We start from the raw sequence: 18,213 nt of genomic DNA, 5'->3' as shown, positions 1-18,213 counted from the left end.
TCCTTTATTGTGCAAGGCAGATCTGTGTCCCACAGTCAGATTCTACCTTGCAAATGAGAAACAATGATTACATTATGTCTGACTTCCAAGATGACCAAGTCACTTGTGGACTATTGATAAAATGAATGTTGTAAACTGAAAAATGAGAAGCAAAATGTCACAAACTGAAAAGGTGTGACACACATGACCTCATATAACTAAAATGACCACCATGCTGTTGAATCAGTTTTGTTGGATCATCATCAACCACACTTCCTACAGCCGGGACCTCACTCCAAGTGACTTTCATCTTTTTCCTCAATTTAAGGAGCACCTAGGAGGCAAACAGTCCACTTCAGACATGGAGGTGAAATACTTGGTGACAACATGGCTTAACATGCCCTACAGGACTTTTACCAGGAGGGTATATTCAGACTCATCTCATGAAGCACCAAGTGCCTAAGCTGATATGAAAACTAGGTCAAAAATAGATGTATGATGCCTTGGCACTGACTGTATGAAATGAATCATTTTCACCAGAAGTTTCATTTGTGAGAAGCCACATAAAACTTCTAAAGCCACGACATCCTCCCAAAACATCCAAGATTGAAAGAAACTGTAACTATCTTCAATATAACAGCATATGCTAAAAATATGTCACAATTCTGCATCATTTAATTGTTGTCATTGTTGTTGTGGTCTTCAGTCCTGAGACTGGTTTGATGCAGCTCTCCATGCTAATCTATCCTGTGCAAGCTCCTTCATCTCCCAGTACCTACTGCAACCTACATCCTTCTGAATCTGCTTAGTGTATTCATCTCTTGGTCTCCCTCTACGATTTTTACCCTCCATGCTGCCCTCCAATGCTAAATTTGTGATCCCTTGATGCCTCAGAACATGTCCTACCAACCGATCCCTTCTTCTAGTCAAGTTGTGCCAGAAACTTCTCTTCTCATTAGTTATGTGATCTACCCATCTAATCTTCAGCATTCTTCTGTAGCACCACATTTCGAAAGCTTCTATTCTCTTCTTGTTTAAACTATTTATTGTCCATGTTTCACTTCCATACATGGCTACACTCCATACATATACTTTCAGAAACGACTTCCTGACACTTAAATCTATACTCGATGTTAACAAATTTCTCTTCTTCAGAAACGCTTTCCTTGCCATTGCCAGTCTACATTTTGTATGCTCTCTACTTCAACCATCATCAGTTATTTTGCCCCCCCAAATAGCGAAACTCCTTTACTACTTTAAGTGTCTCATTTCCTAATCTAATTCCCTCAGCATCACCCAACTTAATTTGACTACACTCCATTATCCTCGTTTTGCTTTTGTTGATGTTCATCTTATATCCTCCTTTCAAGACACTATCCATTCCATTCAATTGCTCTTCCAAGTCCTTTGCTGTCTCTGACAGAATTACAATGTCATCGGCGAACCTCAAAGTTTTTATTTCTTCTCCATGGATTTTAATTCCTACTCTGAATTTTTCTTTTGTTTCCTTCACTGCTTGCTCAATATACAGATTTAATAACATTGGGGAGAGGCTACAACCCTGTCTCACTCCCTTCCCAACCACTGCTTCCCTTTCATGTCCCTCGACTCTTATAACTGCCATCTGGTTTCTGTACAAATTGTACATAGCCTTTCGCTCTCTGTATTTTACCCCTGCCATCTTCAGAATTTGAAAGAGAGTATTCCAGTCAACATTGTCAAAAGCTTTCTCTAAGTCTACAAATGCTAGAAACGTAGGTTTGCCTTTCCTTAATCTATTTTCTAAGATAAGTCGTAGGGTCAGTATTGCCTCATGTGTTCCCATATTTCTACCGAATCCAAACTGATCTTCCCCAAGGTCGGCTTCTACCAGTTTTTCCATTCATCTGTAAAGAATTCGCGTTAGTATTTTGCAGCCGTGACTTATTAAACTGATAGTTCGGTAATTTTCAGATCTGTCAACGCCAGCTTTCTTTGGGATTGGAATTATTATATTCTTCTTGAAGTCTGAGGGTATCTCGCCTGTCTCATACATTTTGCTCACCAGATGGTAGAGTTTTGTCAGGACTGGCTCTCCCAAGGCCGTCAGTAGTTCTAATGGAATGTTGTCTACTCTCGGGGCCTTGTTTCGACTCAGGTCTTTCAGTGCTCTGTCAAACTCTTCACGCAGTATCATATCTCCCATTTCATCTTCATCTAATTCTTCATCCTCTTCCATTTCCATAATATTGTTCTCAAGTACATCGCCCTTGTATAGACCCTCAATGTACTCCTTCCACCTTTCTGCTTTCCCCTCTTTGCTTAGAACTGGGTTTCCATCTGAGCTCTTGATATTCATACAAGTGGCTCTCTTTTCTCCAAAGGTCTCTTTAATTTTCCTGTAGGCAGTATCTATCTTACCCCTAGTGAGATAAGCCTCTACATCCTTACATTTGTCCTCTAGCCATCCCTGCTTAGCCATTTTGCACTTCCTGTCGATATCATTTTTGATACGTTTGTATTCCTTTTTGCCAGCTTCATTTACTGCATTGTTATATTTTCTCCTTTCATCAATTAAATTCAGTATTTCTTCTGTTACCCGAGGATTTATACTAGCCCTCATCTTTTTACCTACTTGATCGTCTGCTGCCTTCACTACGTCATCCCTCAGAGCTACCCATTCGTCTTCTACTGTATTTCTTTCCCCCATTCCTGTCAATTGTTCCCTTATGCTGTCCCTGAAACTCTGTACAACCTCTGGTTTAATCAGTTTATCCAGGTCCCATCTCCTTAAAATCCCACCTTTTTGAAATTTCTTCCGTTTTAATCTACAGTTCATAACCAATAGATTGTGGTCAGAGTCCAAATCTGCCCCTGGAAATGTCCTACAATTTAAAACCTGGTTCCTAAATCTCTGTCTTACCATTATATAATCTATCTGATACCTTTTAGTATCTCCAGGATTCTTCCATGTATACAACCTTCTTTTATGATTCTTGAACAAAGTGTTAGCTATGATTAAGTTATGCTCTGTGCAAAATTCTAATAGACGGCTTCCTCTTTCATTTCGTAGCCCCAATCCATATTCACCTACTAGTTTTCCTTCTCTCCCTTTTCCTACTGTTGAATTCCAGTCACCCATGACTATTAAATTTTCGTCTCCCTTCACTACCTGAATAATTTCTTTTATCTCATCATACATTTCTTCAATTTCTTCGTCATCTGCAGAACTAGTTGGCATATAAACTTGTACTACTGTAGTAGGCATGGGCTTCGTGTCTATCTTGGCCACTGTAATACGTTTACTATGCTGTTTGTAGTAGCTTACCCACACTCCTACTTTTTTATTCATTATTAAACCTACTCCTGCATTACCCCTATTTGATTTTGTATTTATAACCCTGTATTCACCTGACCAGAAGTCTTGTTCCTCCTGCCACCGAACTTCACTAATTCCCACTATATCTAACTTTAACCTATCCATTTCCCTTTTTAAATTTTCTAACCTACCTGCCCGATTACGGGATCTGACATTCCACGCTCCGATCCGTAGAATGCCTGATAACAACGTCCTCCTGAGTAGTCCCCGCCCGGAGATCCAAATGAGGGACTATTTTACCTCCAGAATATTTTACCCAAGAAGACGCCATCATCATTTAACCATACAGTAAAGCTGCATGCCCTCGGGAAAAATTACGGCTGTAGTTTCCCCTTGCTTTCAGCCGTTCGCAGTACCACAACAGCAAGGCCGTTTTGGTTAGTGTTACAAGGCCAGATCAGTCAATCATCCAGACTGTTGCCCGTGCAACTACTGAAAAGGCTGCTGCCCCACTTCAGGAACCACACATTTGTCTGGCCTCTCAACAGATACCCCTCCGTTGTGGTTGCACCTATGGTACAGCTATCTGTATCATTGAGGCACACAAGCCTCCCCACCAACGGCAAGGTCCATGGTCCATGGTTCATGGTTCATTAATACACAAAAATCAAGCAGAAAAATCAGCAGTATAATGAAAAATGAATATTGAAATTAAATATATCAGCTTATCAACTATGTGTTGTACAACAAAATTATGTATTTTAAATGTGTTACATGAGCTGTTGTTCCAAATACTACTTGATATACAATGAACAGGAGATAATATGAAATAATTTGGGACTGAATGTTACAGAAAGCCTTCTATTTAAAATTAATAATTAAAGAACCCACCATATTTTTATGTATGTATACATACTTACACATGTTTCAGAAACAGATTCTTGTTTACGGAACTTGAACAGAATCACATGGCTGCTTGCCCCTGCTACACAAAGCTTCCTGCTTTCAGGGCATAATGAAATAAGTTGGATTGCAAAGGGATCGTCATCTGCTCCATCAACACTTTTAGATTTTGGTTTTTCAAACACCTTAGCTGTTTTTAATTTGTAAAGTACTTGAAGTGTCCCTGCTGATGCATCCCAGAATTTTATGCTTCCATCCGCATGACTGAAAAAGAACAGTTTAATACACATAATGGTATCCATAATGAAGTATATGAACAGTAAGTTTTCTGATATGTATTATCTCACTGTATTCCTATCAGGTGAATAATGATATAAGTCTTATGTGATCGCTACATATGATTGGAAACATTCTCATACGAATGCATTTTCTAAAGCAGAGCTTTTAGTTAAATTTAAACACAAAGGTATCACATAATTCTTATAACAAAAACAAAAATATAAGTGTGAGACACTTCTAACTTTCTTTACCAAGGATTTCTCTGTAACATGTTTAAAAAGATGTTGCCTGCCAGAATTTGACTCCAGTTTCTTCTCAAAGCAAACCTGTGCTCCATAACCGTAAAGTGAAACTAGATAATGAACAGTTCTTTAACAGATACCTAGTACTTTCATAGCTATGTTAATTGTAATAGTCTTCCATAAAACTGCAGGAACATAGTCCTACTGTGGGCAAAATGTGTGGAAGAGAGCAAAATGTGCAAATAAAATCCAAGCAGTCTGAAGAGGTAAAGATGATGCAAGGCAGTTTTGGAAGAGAATGAACAAAGAAAGCAGAATATGTAAAGAAACCTACAAAAGGCATCAAAGTATAGGAGAAGCGGGGTTATCTGTATTATTTGGGGAAATATAAGAGTAGTAACCCACATAGATTTCACACCTGAGATCCAAGTGAGCAGTGGTGTTGTGCACCACAGCAGTGAGCAGATGCTAAAACCATCACAGGCCACCACTCATGGACATGCATGCAGCCTCTCCTCCATGTACTCCTCTGGCTGGCCAGAAGAGTGCACAGAAGAGTAAAAAAGAGTCATATTGAGACATCATGGTTCATGATGTTATCATCTGCTCTGCCCTGGATAAGGAAGTCTGGCAACAGGCCCTCCAATTAGAGAACCCCTCCCTCAAAGAGGTCTTGTCAACTGCCCAATCGTATGAGGTCTGACATGCCAGTGGTCAGCAGCTGGAAGCCTGTTGCAATGGCACAGCAGTAGAGGGTAGCCTGGCTGCATCCACTGTGCCTGGGGAGGATGATGTAACGGCAGTGTAAGCGAGCTCATTCAGCAGCTTCTGCACATCATGTAAAGTATTCCAGCCCATATGCAGATCTTGGCTCTCCACCACTGTCATCGGTAAACAGGTGCCTTTGTAGAAATGGTAAACAGCACAATCCCTTGCTTGGTGAGTTCACAACTAAAGTTACCTTTAAATCAGTGACTCACACTGTTACCTTTATTGCCGTCCATGATGCTAATTTCGCAAACCTTTTCGCACTTGACACTTTCAGGCCTTTGGCTTTTCAGTTAGACTCCATACAGTTGGTATTTGCAAAAGTCCCCTATCAATCATTGGAATCTCTGTGCTTAAAACTTCAGGATATCTTTGCATAAGGGCCAAGAGCACACCACACACTCTCAAGCCCACATAACCTTGAAGCAGTTGGCTCATCCCAGATTTTTTTTTCATGCTAGGCAGATTACTACAGCCCTTTGCTCCCAAGTCACGGTGGATCTGGACCAACTCCTCTCTCTTCAGGGTTGTGGTTCCCATTTCCTCAACTGAATGGGCCACATCCCTTGTCATCGTGAAGAAAATCCCTGGTAAACTGGAACTTTTTAGTGATTTTAAGGTCACCATGAATTCACAACAGTCCGTGGTTGACAAATACCCGTTGCCATGTCCAGATCAACTGCTCACATGCTTAGCAGAGATTCAGTTCTTCTCCAAATTTGACCTTTCTGAAGTTTATCATCAGTTGCCCCTGTAGAAGGAGTCCAAGCATATCATGGTGCTTAATGAACCTTTCAGCCTGCATCAACACCAATGGTTGATATTTGGGTTGGCAAGTACCCCCCACAATTTTTCAGTGGTATCTGGAACAGGTCACATCCACTATTCTGCACTGTTTCAACTACCTGGATGACACTGTTGTTATGATGTACTATGAGCAACCACCTGCACAATCTTGGGACCTTTTTTCTAAGACTCTTGGCCATGAGTCAGCACTGCAATCTACAGAAGTCAAAGTTTTTCCAACCATCTCTTGAATAAGTGGGCCATGCCATCTAGCAGCAGGGCGGTCCACCCACTGAGAGTCTTGTCAGGGCCACTGCGGACCTGCCACATGCCTTGTTGCAAGAACTGCAGGCTTTTCTTGGTAAAACTGTCTATTACCACTGGTTCATTCATGAGGCATCCACCACTGCATGCCCTCTTTACCACCTCCTCCACAAAGGCACTTCCTTTGTCTGGCATGTGACCAGGCCTTCACCACATTGAAGTAAAGCCTTGGTTTGGCACAGTGTCTAGATACTTTTTATCCTGACAAATCACTGGTTTTGGCTATGGATACCTCACAGTACAGCATTGAGGTAGTCCTTGTCCCATCGGAATGCAGATGGCTCTGAGCAGCCACTGATGTTTGCATCAAAACCCTCAGTATGGCATGGGTCCACTACTCCTAGGTTGAAGAGGAGGCTCTGGCATTGTGTATGCCGTTACTGAAATTCATGTTTTCTTGTATGGCACCAAATTCCATCAAATTACAAACCACAAGCCATTAACTTCATTATTTAGTCCATCTGCCTAGGTGTCCAATACAGTGACCCTCAGGCTACAGCAGTGAGCATTGTTCAATTTCAAATGCAACTATGACATTCATTTTCACCCCATTGGGCACCATGCCAACACAGACACCTTATCCTGGGTACCCACTGGCCAGACCCCAGGTTTGATCAAGAAGAGCTCATGTGTTTTCATTTGGATATCTACTCCCGCCAAGCAGTAGACAGGTTTTTAATTACTATTGTCTGTCACCAAGGCAACGACGTCCAAACCTGCCCTCAAGTAGGTAGTCCACCTTGTCCAGAAGTGTTGGTTTCCTCTTCCTCCACATCGCACTTCCGATCTGCTTCTTAACTACTTTGTCTTGTGCCATCATCTGTCAGTATTAGATCCTCTTCACTGATGACACCGTTCCCAGGGTGGTCATCCCTGGTAGTTTGTGGCAGGATGTCTTACAGCTGTTACAGGGTGTTTCCCTCACCAAAGTCTTGGCTTGCAGACATGTGTACTGGTCCAGCACTGGAGTATCTGGTTGCTGCATGTCCCCAAGACTTTGTTCTCACCATGCCTTCCAGCAATGCAGCCTGGGAACGCGTCCACGTGGATTTTGCAGGCCCATTTCTGAATATATTTTTGCTGATTGTCATTGGGACATTTTTGTATTTTTCCGTAAGTGGTCCAATGTTCCTTGGCCACTACTGAAGTCACTATTCTGTTTCTAACATTTTTTTAGTGGAAGGTCTCCTGGTTACTCTCACTTCTGACAATGGGCCTCAGTTCTCATCTCAGGCATTTCACGATTTCTGTGAGCAGTCAGGCATTTGCTGTGTTCGCTTCCCACCCTTTTGCCCCCAATCTAATGGGGAAGCTGAGCATATTGTTCACACCTTTAAGACATAGATGGAAAAATGTGTGCCAGAATTCCCCACTGAGGAGGCATTACAGTTTTTTTTTTTTTTTTTTTTTTTTTCTGATGGCCTAGCGTGTGACTCCAATTGGTTCCTGTAGCCCTGTCAAACTTCTCCACAGGTGCCAGCTAAGGATGTTGCTCCACATCTTCCTCTGTCCAAGATCTCACTTGTCATCATGATCTGCTGTACTGAGGTTTCTGCTGGGGACAGCAGTCTGGGTGCATGGTTTGATCAGTGCCCCCATTGGTTAATTGCGGTCATCATGTGTCAGAACAGTTGTTGTGTCCACACCCTCCAGACTGAGGACCAGGAGATCCAGCACCATAGAAATCAGGTACATGTCAGGTGGGTACTCACTCCCCCCCCCCCCCCCCCCCCCCATCATCATCCTGGGCACAGCACTGCCTTCACTGGAGGCCCGGTCTCTGGGTGCTGCCTATACAGTAGTGTTACAGTCTCCTCTTCCACATGCGTCATCGCCTCTGCCTGATGAGCCTGTAACTTCACAGCCTCCAGCTTGTGGACATACCCCTCACCAGTTCGATGTCTCCCGCATGACCTCAGCCTGCAGCAGAGTTGTCTCCACCTTCCACACCACCACTGGGTGTTGTCAGGGATCCCAGCTTTGACTACTGATTACCCATCATGCTGATCCTGTTGTCTTGGACTCCTACAGCAGGGGAGGGATTTCGGGGGGGGGGGGGGGGGGGCAGGTTTGGGGGTGGGAGAAGGTCGTGTGTGCATCTGGGCACTCCTTGCGTTGGTCACTTTTGCCCTTCATCTGTATTCTAAGGTGTCCAGCGACTGGGAGTTGCTCTCACCTCTCACCTCCAAGGCCTAGATGGACGTGGGTACGGTCTCCACATTGTGGCCATCCATACCTTGCCCAAGAAAGCAGTGATGCTCCACCCTCAAGGTGTGTAGGGGCATAGTGACCTGCATAGATTTCCCACCCAGAGGTCGAGGCACGAAGTTGTATGGCGTGCCACAGGAGTCAGCAGATGCTAGAACCGTCAGAGGCCACCAACATGGATGTGTGCCACAGGAGTTGACAGATGCTAGAACCATCAGAGCCATTCACTCTTGGATGCATGTACAGCCCCTCTTCCGTATACTCTACCAGTCAGCCGACAGCTTATATAGTCAGACCCAGCCAGCCTCACCTACACTTAAATATTGACATTCTGACTAGGATTATTCCTATTGGCAGTGTAGCCCCTCCATGGCAGGTGACTTCTTGTCACAAGTTATTTCTGTATGTAACAAAGTGTTGTGTCTGTCATTGTGTGTTCTTGTGGTTAGTACAATAATGTTACCAAAATGAGAACACCCGCCTATGAAATTCTGAGGTACCTGTACCTGAGAGGTAAATGAGGTTTGTGTTAATAGTAAAGCAGGTGAGACTGTATGGTTATATCATTCATCCTGATTTACAAACTGCTCACAGTCGAGGAGGATTCTGCTACACAGTTCACCAACAGGGTAGCATAGGACAGAGCAACAACATTTCAGCACATGCATGATGTACCTACCTCAAAGTCTAAGTAGTAAGAATATGGCCCAGAAAAGCTACATTTCTAGGAATAGGTTTAGATTTAGCAGGTTTTTGAGAGAGGCAATTTTTAATTGCAGCAGGAACATGATAATTACAGCACTAGAGTATGCAGTACAAATGAAAAGAAGGCATTCCAATTAAGACCTATGTAAAGTCATGGTTACAACACTGCTACTGCAGTCTCCATTGTCAATAATTTCACACAGTGACAATTGTCCTATACAACATTTCAGTTGTATAATTATTATTATAATAATTTCAGTATAATAATTATACTCTGTGGCTTGTGCGATATACAAAACCTGTCAGATGACTTATAGTATGAGTTTCATCGATACTTGTTTCAGATGGGATTTTAGAGGAAAAAACACACACACACACACACACACACACACACACACACAGAGAGAGAGAGAGAGCATTATTACTTCTCCAATATTATTTGAGGTGAGTTACAAGATAATTCATTTTCTTTGCCCCCACTCCCTTAATTGTGCTCATGTTTTTCAGCCTCTTCTAAATAAATCTTTACAGGTAACAATGTCATCAAAATGTACTGTGATTAATTCATATGGGTGTTTTGGATGGTACGACACTTTTTGAATTTCAACAAGTAGTACAACATCCACTGGTGCCACAACATACTGAAAAATGTTTTCTCTTAACAGTGGTGCACAGGTACAATGTACAGAGCAGTTATAATTAAACTTTTGCTCCTTGAGAGGATGAAAAACACAATTGTAGGACAATGAAATTTTGTGGAAACTTTGGTCATGGCATTTGAAAGAGAAATAATGAATAAACTACTGAAAGCATACATTTTCATTTCTGCATCAGATGGTAAGATTTGTTAAATGCACACAATTTAACATTCCAGGTTACAAATGTTGCTCAATGTGATTTCCATTTGTATTAATGACAGCCTGGAACTGCGCTCAAGATACCATTTCCTGGCTACTCAGAGCACTTTTTGAACGGTGGACCATGAAATGTTCATCTGTCTAGTACAGCTCGCACATCGCTTGAAGACAGCTCATTGCATGCAGCATTTTCAGCCATGGTAACAGTAACACATTTAACAATTTGTGGCACAATTGGCCAACAGCCTCTCCAAAGAGCAATTCCGAAATTGTCAGTTATTTCAAACTTCTGTATCCTGTTCTTTAACCCCAGTGCAGAACGAGTACCTCTCCATATTCCTTTAATGTGTTGATACTTGGGAAGAATTGTTGTTTTGATAAAAAAGTTTTATGAATAAAGTCCTGCTCATCTTGTCCAGACTCGTGCTAACTGTAATGCACACTGGTGCTTGTGTTTCAACACTGTGTCACTGTACCAATACTGGTGCGTAACAGCAAATCATGACACTAATATTACTAACAACACGTATCTCATGGTGCACATTCTGAACATCATTCCTATAAAGGTGGGTACCTATACAGTAAACAGTTTTCCATATACACTGACTCAATTAATGAAAAGCTAATTATAGCAACCCTGTACTTGAAGGGCATCAAGAAACAGCAGAAGCTCCTGTAAAGTGCATTTATTTACTGACAACCAGTTTCAGTGAAGCAAACATCTTCAAGTCACAAATAACATTATATCAAATTGAAGGAAAGTTCCTTGGCATTTAGTGCATAATAATTATCTGTTGCAGCAACTGTCACTTATATATGCATCCATTTTGAAAGCGGCAGATGCTGCAACTGATTAATGGTGATTATGTACTGGATGACAAGGGACCTTCCTTTAACTTTATGTAGTGATATCCCTGACTCAGAGATGGTCACTTGACCAAAACTGGTTTTGGTCGTTCATGGTTCTATTCTTCACCTACGTACTGCTTATGTTAAAAGAAGAAGAAGAAGACTAAGATGATTTTTTTCCCCTTCAAACTCTAACATTGGTCTTTAGTGATTTGTTGTAAATGCACAGACTGATGACAAGGAAGTGTTTCTTGGGCAGAGGCCATATTACTATGAAAGGTGTTTTGAACTAGGATTGAGTAATATGCCAATAGAGAGTGGGCACAAACTACCTCGCTTATGACACACACAACTTTAGCAAAACATTGTGCAGTAGCCATTACCAAATGTCCTCCACTTAGCTTTGGGTGCTGTGCCACCCATTGTTTCCTTTTCTTATTTTAACACCAGTGAAGAGACAGTTCTGGTTTCATTTCAGGGTTAGAGCACAACTCTCAATATACCAGAATTGATCACCAATCTCTATGACCACAAGTAAGTTCTGCTTTTGCAGAAGCACAAATCAAGAGCGTAAGTCTGTCAGCAAGATGGAGGTGGGGCTAGTTCATGCCATAAAATATAAGGAATCACAAGAGATTAACTGGATATGTGACCTCTCAAATCTCTTTGTGTTACATGTGTGATGTATTATGTTTGTCATAGTTCCAATTTTAAGTAATGAATGCAAACAAAATTCACTCTTTGGTGATTTGTCTCTATATACTACCATACAACACACTGTCAGTATTTCATTACTGGATTTGATTTTATCAGGTTTGACTGCCTTAATTTATTAACAGTTGTAGCTGCATGTCATCTGGACAACAGATTTAAAAATTTCAGTACAAATCTGGGTACAAATGTCTTTCATGAATACACTGAAAGTCTAACGGAATGTACTGCATACTTCTCATCTCTTAACACGTCACATCCATATTTCAGAAGAAAATCTGCCTGGAGAATTGCTTATTCACCCATAGAATTAATATATGGTGCACAACATTCAAAATACAGAACCAATCGATACAAAACAAAATTGCAGTGCAGTTGAAGAAAGGTGCTTGAGACCAGTTACAGTTTTTGCTTCCCACCATAATTTTTTTTTTAGTCCTGATATTCATAGATAATGAAATTACGTTCTCCAACATGTTTTGTAAAAACAATATGGTTTCAGACCATCACCACTGCTGCTGCTGCTGCTGCTGCGGCAGGAGTTGAGGTGGTTGATGTGTCCACCATACTATTGGTGCATCTTTGAGATTAATAAAACAAATAATTCATGGTATCAAACAAATACCATGTGGATGATGATCATGTATGATACAACAGCCACAAATGAAACTGTCAAAAAGTAGAAATTTTTTAATACAATAACTCAAATTGATCTTATTTATAACACCAACAGAAATTATAGAGGCTTTAAGCATACAGCAGCTTGCTTAGATATACAACTTACCCTGTTAAAATAATTTCATAATAGCTGCATGAAGTTGTGCTCCACTCCCCGCCACTCAAGGGCCACTCCTTCTCACTAAATCCTGTTCGATTCTTAGCACGAGCACCAACAGAATAAAAGGCTGGTATCAGATCAGAAGGGCAATCCGCAAAATAAGAGCAACATGTAACAGGGGATTCATGAATGTCCATAGGATATGGGTTTTCGAAACACGGGTAGCCAGTTGTAATAAGATCAATTACAACCAGGTCATTGTTCAACAGTACCACAATGGCGTAAGGCTCTTGGATATCTAAAACAAACCAAAGCAACAAAATTATTAAAATTATCTCATTTTCCGTAAATGTAAATATCTGTCTCATTATGTGACAGTAAGGTTAACTTAATATTTGCAAATACAGACCACTTGTCCATGGACTTTCACATAATGTGATGAAGTCCACAACATTATGTTCCATCTCCAGTACTGTTGTTGTCTTTCCATGGATAACAGTTATACTTGGAGACCTTCCTGCCTTATCATATGTGAGACCTCCAGAAAATATGATGTAACTTTCCCTGTAAATGAAAAATTTCACTTGCTGCTATTTTCATACAGGTGTATAACCGACACAGAAACACTATGAAAAACTGCTTCACTGCAGTTGAAATGAGTAAACAATAATAATAATAATAATAATAATAATAATAATAATGTTTTGTACTGGAACAACAGGAAATAACAAATGTGTACCTAAGTCAGTCAATATGAGGATGAAAAAATATATTTTGCATCAAACTTCACATAGATCTTAACATGGTACAAATGTTTCAGTGGTGTCCTACTCCTGACTGGTTAGCTTGTATATTATGTATCTGTAGCAGAGCTGATGATTCGTTTTGTGTCTAATACTTTGAAAGTGGATCTAACAGTTATTTCCTCCAGGTGCACGTATCTGTTGTCTCATGTATGTTCCAAACAGAATCAAGATGGTGTCAGTATAATGCCTCTACTTACAGCAGAGTTTGGCTCTTACCAGCCACTGTACCCTTTGATATGCATTTTTATTCCTCAACTCATGTTGTTATTGCATGGAACAAGTCTTTTTTGTGTTTTCTTGCTCTGACAAATGAGATGAAAATGAAGTCTTACTAAAGTGGGTGCTAGAGAGGGGGGGGGGGGGGGAGGGAGAGAGGGAGAGAGGGAGAGAGAGAGAGAGAGAGAGAGAGAGAGAGAGAGAGAGAATTTTAGCAGACTCCTTAAAAACACTATTCCAGAACCTGCACTATTATGCTGGTCTTACATAACCTCATTTTTTGATGATATTCCAGGAAATGCTTGGTGGCAGCCAATTCACTTGGTAGCTTCATTTGGTTGTGTCATTCATGTTACTTGCACATCTATTGGGCTATTCTGATAGTCTTTTCCAGATATGACATGGCACATGGGCATAGATCATTTCTAATATTACAAAGCAGAGCTTAATCTTTGTTGGTGAGAGTGAATTCATTGGAAGCTGTGTTTCCATAAGAAGATATAATTTTTGATGTAACTCTTCAGGCTTTCCCGGCGATCTAATGACATCTTGGGTTGTCGGGTGTTCTGCCGGATATCAGCGTCGTACTTGCACGATATTTCGGTCACGTAGCTCGTAACCTTCATCAGGTGCGACCTGAGACTGCTCCTCGAGTGGAACTGGTCCAGTATTTATGCCTATGGCCTTCCCCCTCCACCAACGGCTGCAGGCGCTTCCTCTGTGGTCCGCGCCCATTCCCTGCGACCTGCTGGAGCGTTGCTGCTCCGTTTTCCATCCGCTGCGGTTCTAGGTGTTCCCTCTGCGGTCCGCGCCCACCAACCCCGCTCCTGGGGGTTTCATCTACGGTCTGGGGTACCAAGTGTTCCCCCTGCGGTCCGCGCCCGCTCACCACGACCTGTTGGAGCGTTGCCGCTCCGTTTTTCATCCACTGCGGCTCTGGATGTTCCCTCTGCGGTCTGCGCCCACCAGTCCCACTTCTGGGTGTTCCATCTTCGGTCTGGTGCTCCTGGCAGTCCGTCAGGGGCTCGTTTTCCATCTCCAAGTCTCTGGTTCTTCTGTTTGTGCAGTGTTGCAGCTGGCCCCGTTGCTCCTTTAACAATTCCAGAGCCGGATCCCAGGCTCTGCTTAGCTGGTACCCTGTGTCACGGTTCATAAGATCGTCAGCCATTTTAATTTCTATCGATTCTCTTATAACACTGTCCCAAAATCTGGGTGTTTGTGCTAGAATCCTGGTATCCTCATACTTCATGGCATGATCTAGTTCTAGACAGTGTTCAGCAATGGCTGACTTAGTCACCTGTCTTAATCTAGTGTGCCTCTGATGTTCTTTACACCTGATCTCCACAGTTCTTGTCGTCTGGCCAATGTAGGACCTGCCACATTGACAAGGTATATTGTAAATCCCTGGTTTTCGTAACCCCAGGTCGTCTTTGACACTCCCCAGCAGTCCCCCAATCCTGTTGGATGGACAGGGCCCTCACCAAGGCCAGGCCGCCGAAATCGAACATCACAACCGAGGAGAGGCTTGCACTCAAGAAACTCCGGGAAGACAACAGCATTGTGGTACTGCCAGCAGACAAAGGGAACTCCACTGTCATCTTGCAGCGGGTGGATTATGATGAGAAAGTACGCCAACTTCTGGAGGACCCTGCATACAGAATTCTGGAGTGTGACCCCACGGACAAGGTGGCCAAGAAGACTAGTGCTCTCTTGAAGGAAACAGGGATGCCTGATAAGATCATCAGACAACTACGGGAAAAAGCGCCAGTGCCACCTAGACTGTATGGTCTGCCTAAAATACACAAGGAGGGCGTGCCCCTACGTCCAATTGTCAGTAATATTGGGGCACCTACGTACACAACAGCCAAGTACTTGAAAGGTCTCCTGTCTCCATATGTGGGCAAATGTATTCACCACATCCGCAACTCAGAAGATTTCCTGCAGCGCCTCAAGCAACTGCACATCACAGATTCGGACATCATGATCAGTTTTGATGTGGTATCGCTGTTCACCAGGGTCCCACTGAAGGACTCACTAGAACTGATTGCAGAGAAATTTGACAGTGCTCTGTTGGGCCTGTTCAGTCATACACTGACATCCACGTATTTCCTGTACAGAAACCAACATTACGAGCAAACTGAAGGTGTAGCTATGGGCAGCCCACTGTCCCCTGTGGTTGCCAACATGTTTATGGAGAGTTTTGAGGAGAGGGCATTGGAGACAGCCACATTTAAACCCACGTGCTTCTTTAGGTATGTGGATGACACCTTCGTGGTCTGGTCACATGAGATGGACATGCTCAATGAGTTTCTTGAACATCTTAACTCATGCCACCCTAATATCAAGTTCACCATGGAACTGGAGAAGAATGGCCAGCTGCCATTTCTGGATGTACTAGTCCAGAGGAAAGCAGATGGATCAATTGGCCACAGTGTGTACCGAAAACCAACACACACTGATTTATATCTGCAGGCCAGCAACTGTCACCACCCTGCACAGAAGAATGGGGTTCTGAAGACTTTGGACCACAGAGCACATGCCCTGTCAGACGAAGAGAATCTACCTATAGAGATAGAACGTCTCAAAACAGTTTTCTCCAAGAATGGATACACGGACAGACAAATTGAGAGGGCACTCCAACCAGCCACCATACTACAGGTTCCTGAAGAAGACCAAGATGAAACATAGAAGGTGGCATATCTGCCCTATGCTGGCTCTATTTCTGCCAGAATCAGTAGGATCCTCCGTAAACACAATATCAAGTGTGTTTTCTGTCCATCCAACAAGATTGGGGGACTGCTGGGGAGTGTCAAAGACGACCTGGGGTTATGAAAACCAGGGATTTACAATATACCTTGTCAATGTGGCAGGTCCTACATTGGCCAGACGACAAGAACTGTGGAGATCAGGTGCAAAGCACATCAGAAGCACACTAGATTAAGACAGGTGACTAAGTCAGCCATTGCTGAACACTGTCTAGAACTAGATCATGCCATGAAGTATGAGGATACCAGGATTCTAGCACAAACACCCAGATTTTGGGACAGTGTTATAAGAGAATCGATAGAAATTAAAATGGCTGACGATCTTATGAACCGTGACACAGGGTACCAGCTAAGCAGAGCCTGGGATCCGGCTCTGGAATTGTTAAAGGAGCAACGGGGCCAGCTGCAACACTGCACAAACAGAAGAACCAGAGACATGGAGATGGAAAACGAGCCCCTGACGGACTGCCAGGAGCACCAGACCGAAGATGGAACACTCAGAAGTGGGACTGGTGGGCGCAGACCGCAGAGGGAACATCCAGAGCCGCAGTGGATGAAAAACGGAGCGGCAACGCTCCAACAGGTCGTGGTGAGCGGGCGCGGACCACAGGGGGAACACTTGGTACCCCAGACCATAGATGAAACCCCCAGGAGCGGGGTTGGTGGGCGCGGACCGCAGAGGGAACACCTAGAACCGCAGCGGACGGAAAACGGAGCAGCAACGCTCCAGCAGGTCGCAGGGAATGGGCGCGGACCACAGAGGAAGCGCCTGCAGCCGTTGGTGGAGGGGGAAGGCCATAGGCATAAATACTAGACCAGGTCCACTCGAGGAGCCGTCTCAGGTCGCATCTGATGAAGGTTACGAGCTACGTGACCGAAATATCGTGCAAGTACGACGCTGATATCCGGCAGAACACCCGACAACCCAAGATGTCAGATATAATTTTTTCTGGAAATGAAGCCAGCATAATGCATGTAAGTAGCCAATGGCTTTCTTTTCCTTTCTCAGTCTCCATCTGTCCACAGGCATTGTTCATTTTGACTGGAGGGGAAAAAAAAGATAAAAAAAACACCACTTTATTTACCTGAATAATGATATCTATTGTGCACCATTTGTAGATGTCTCTGTTACTCAGTGAAGCTCTCTTTGCCTAATGGTGTGCAACATCTGTGGATCAAAGTACTAAGCACAGTAACTATTTGTGACAGATGGTGATGTATCGAGGAGTGCATTTTCTACACACAATGAAGCCCAGAAATAGTCTTATCTTCTCTTGACTAATACACAAAGAGTAAGCAGATAGCCTTTTTATTCAAGTGCCATCTTTCTTCTTCTTTCTCCTTGCCTTGTCTTATGTCTTCACAGGGTTGACATGTTTATAGGATTTGGCAATGTTAGTGGTAAATGGTGGCAGGGTGCCCTTCCTCTTGTGCTCTCTCATGTGGGAATGTGAGCATGTTTTCTAAATGTTTGTAAATCATGTAACTGAGAAGGGATGTGAGTACCAGCTCAGTATTCACCTCGTCAGATTGGGATAGCACCTAAAAGCAACATCCAAGATTGCCAGCACAATGGCCCTCATCATTAATCAACTGACAGATATGATCAGGGGCCAGTGTGCCTCCCCAAATCCAAGAAGCAGCATGCTATTGAGTGCAGCTATCTGTTCAGGTCTTTTAGAGTTATATCATGTATTTTGCAATACAATGGACACTGTTTGTGTGTTCCAAGGAATTGT

General features: G+C 42.8%; 1 protein-coding gene across 3 annotated transcripts in view; it reads right to left on the bottom strand.

The window, feature by feature from the left end:
• Positions 1-18,213, bottom strand: part of LOC126248377 (syntaxin-binding protein 5) — a 1,030,224-nt gene that overhangs the window by 304,201 nt on the left and 707,810 nt on the right. For all 3 annotated transcript variants that reach the window (XM_049949310.1, XM_049949311.1, XM_049949312.1), the window contains exons 8-10: positions 13,097-13,251; positions 12,694-12,985; positions 4,198-4,444 (exon numbers count right to left, since the gene is read on the bottom strand). In XM_049949310.1, the coding sequence (XP_049805267.1) occupies positions 4,198-4,444; positions 12,694-12,985; positions 13,097-13,251 (694 nt within the window). The remainder of the gene's footprint in view (positions 1-4,197; positions 4,445-12,693; positions 12,986-13,096; positions 13,252-18,213) is intronic.

Source organism: Schistocerca nitens, chromosome 3 (genome assembly GCF_023898315.1).
Source record: "Schistocerca nitens isolate TAMUIC-IGC-003100 chromosome 3, iqSchNite1.1, whole genome shotgun sequence".
In the NCBI taxonomy this organism is placed as follows: Eukaryota; Metazoa; Arthropoda; class Insecta; order Orthoptera; family Acrididae; genus Schistocerca; species Schistocerca nitens.
Note: the sequence above shows the minus strand (reverse complement) of the source record. Positions and strands in the feature narration are given on the sequence as shown.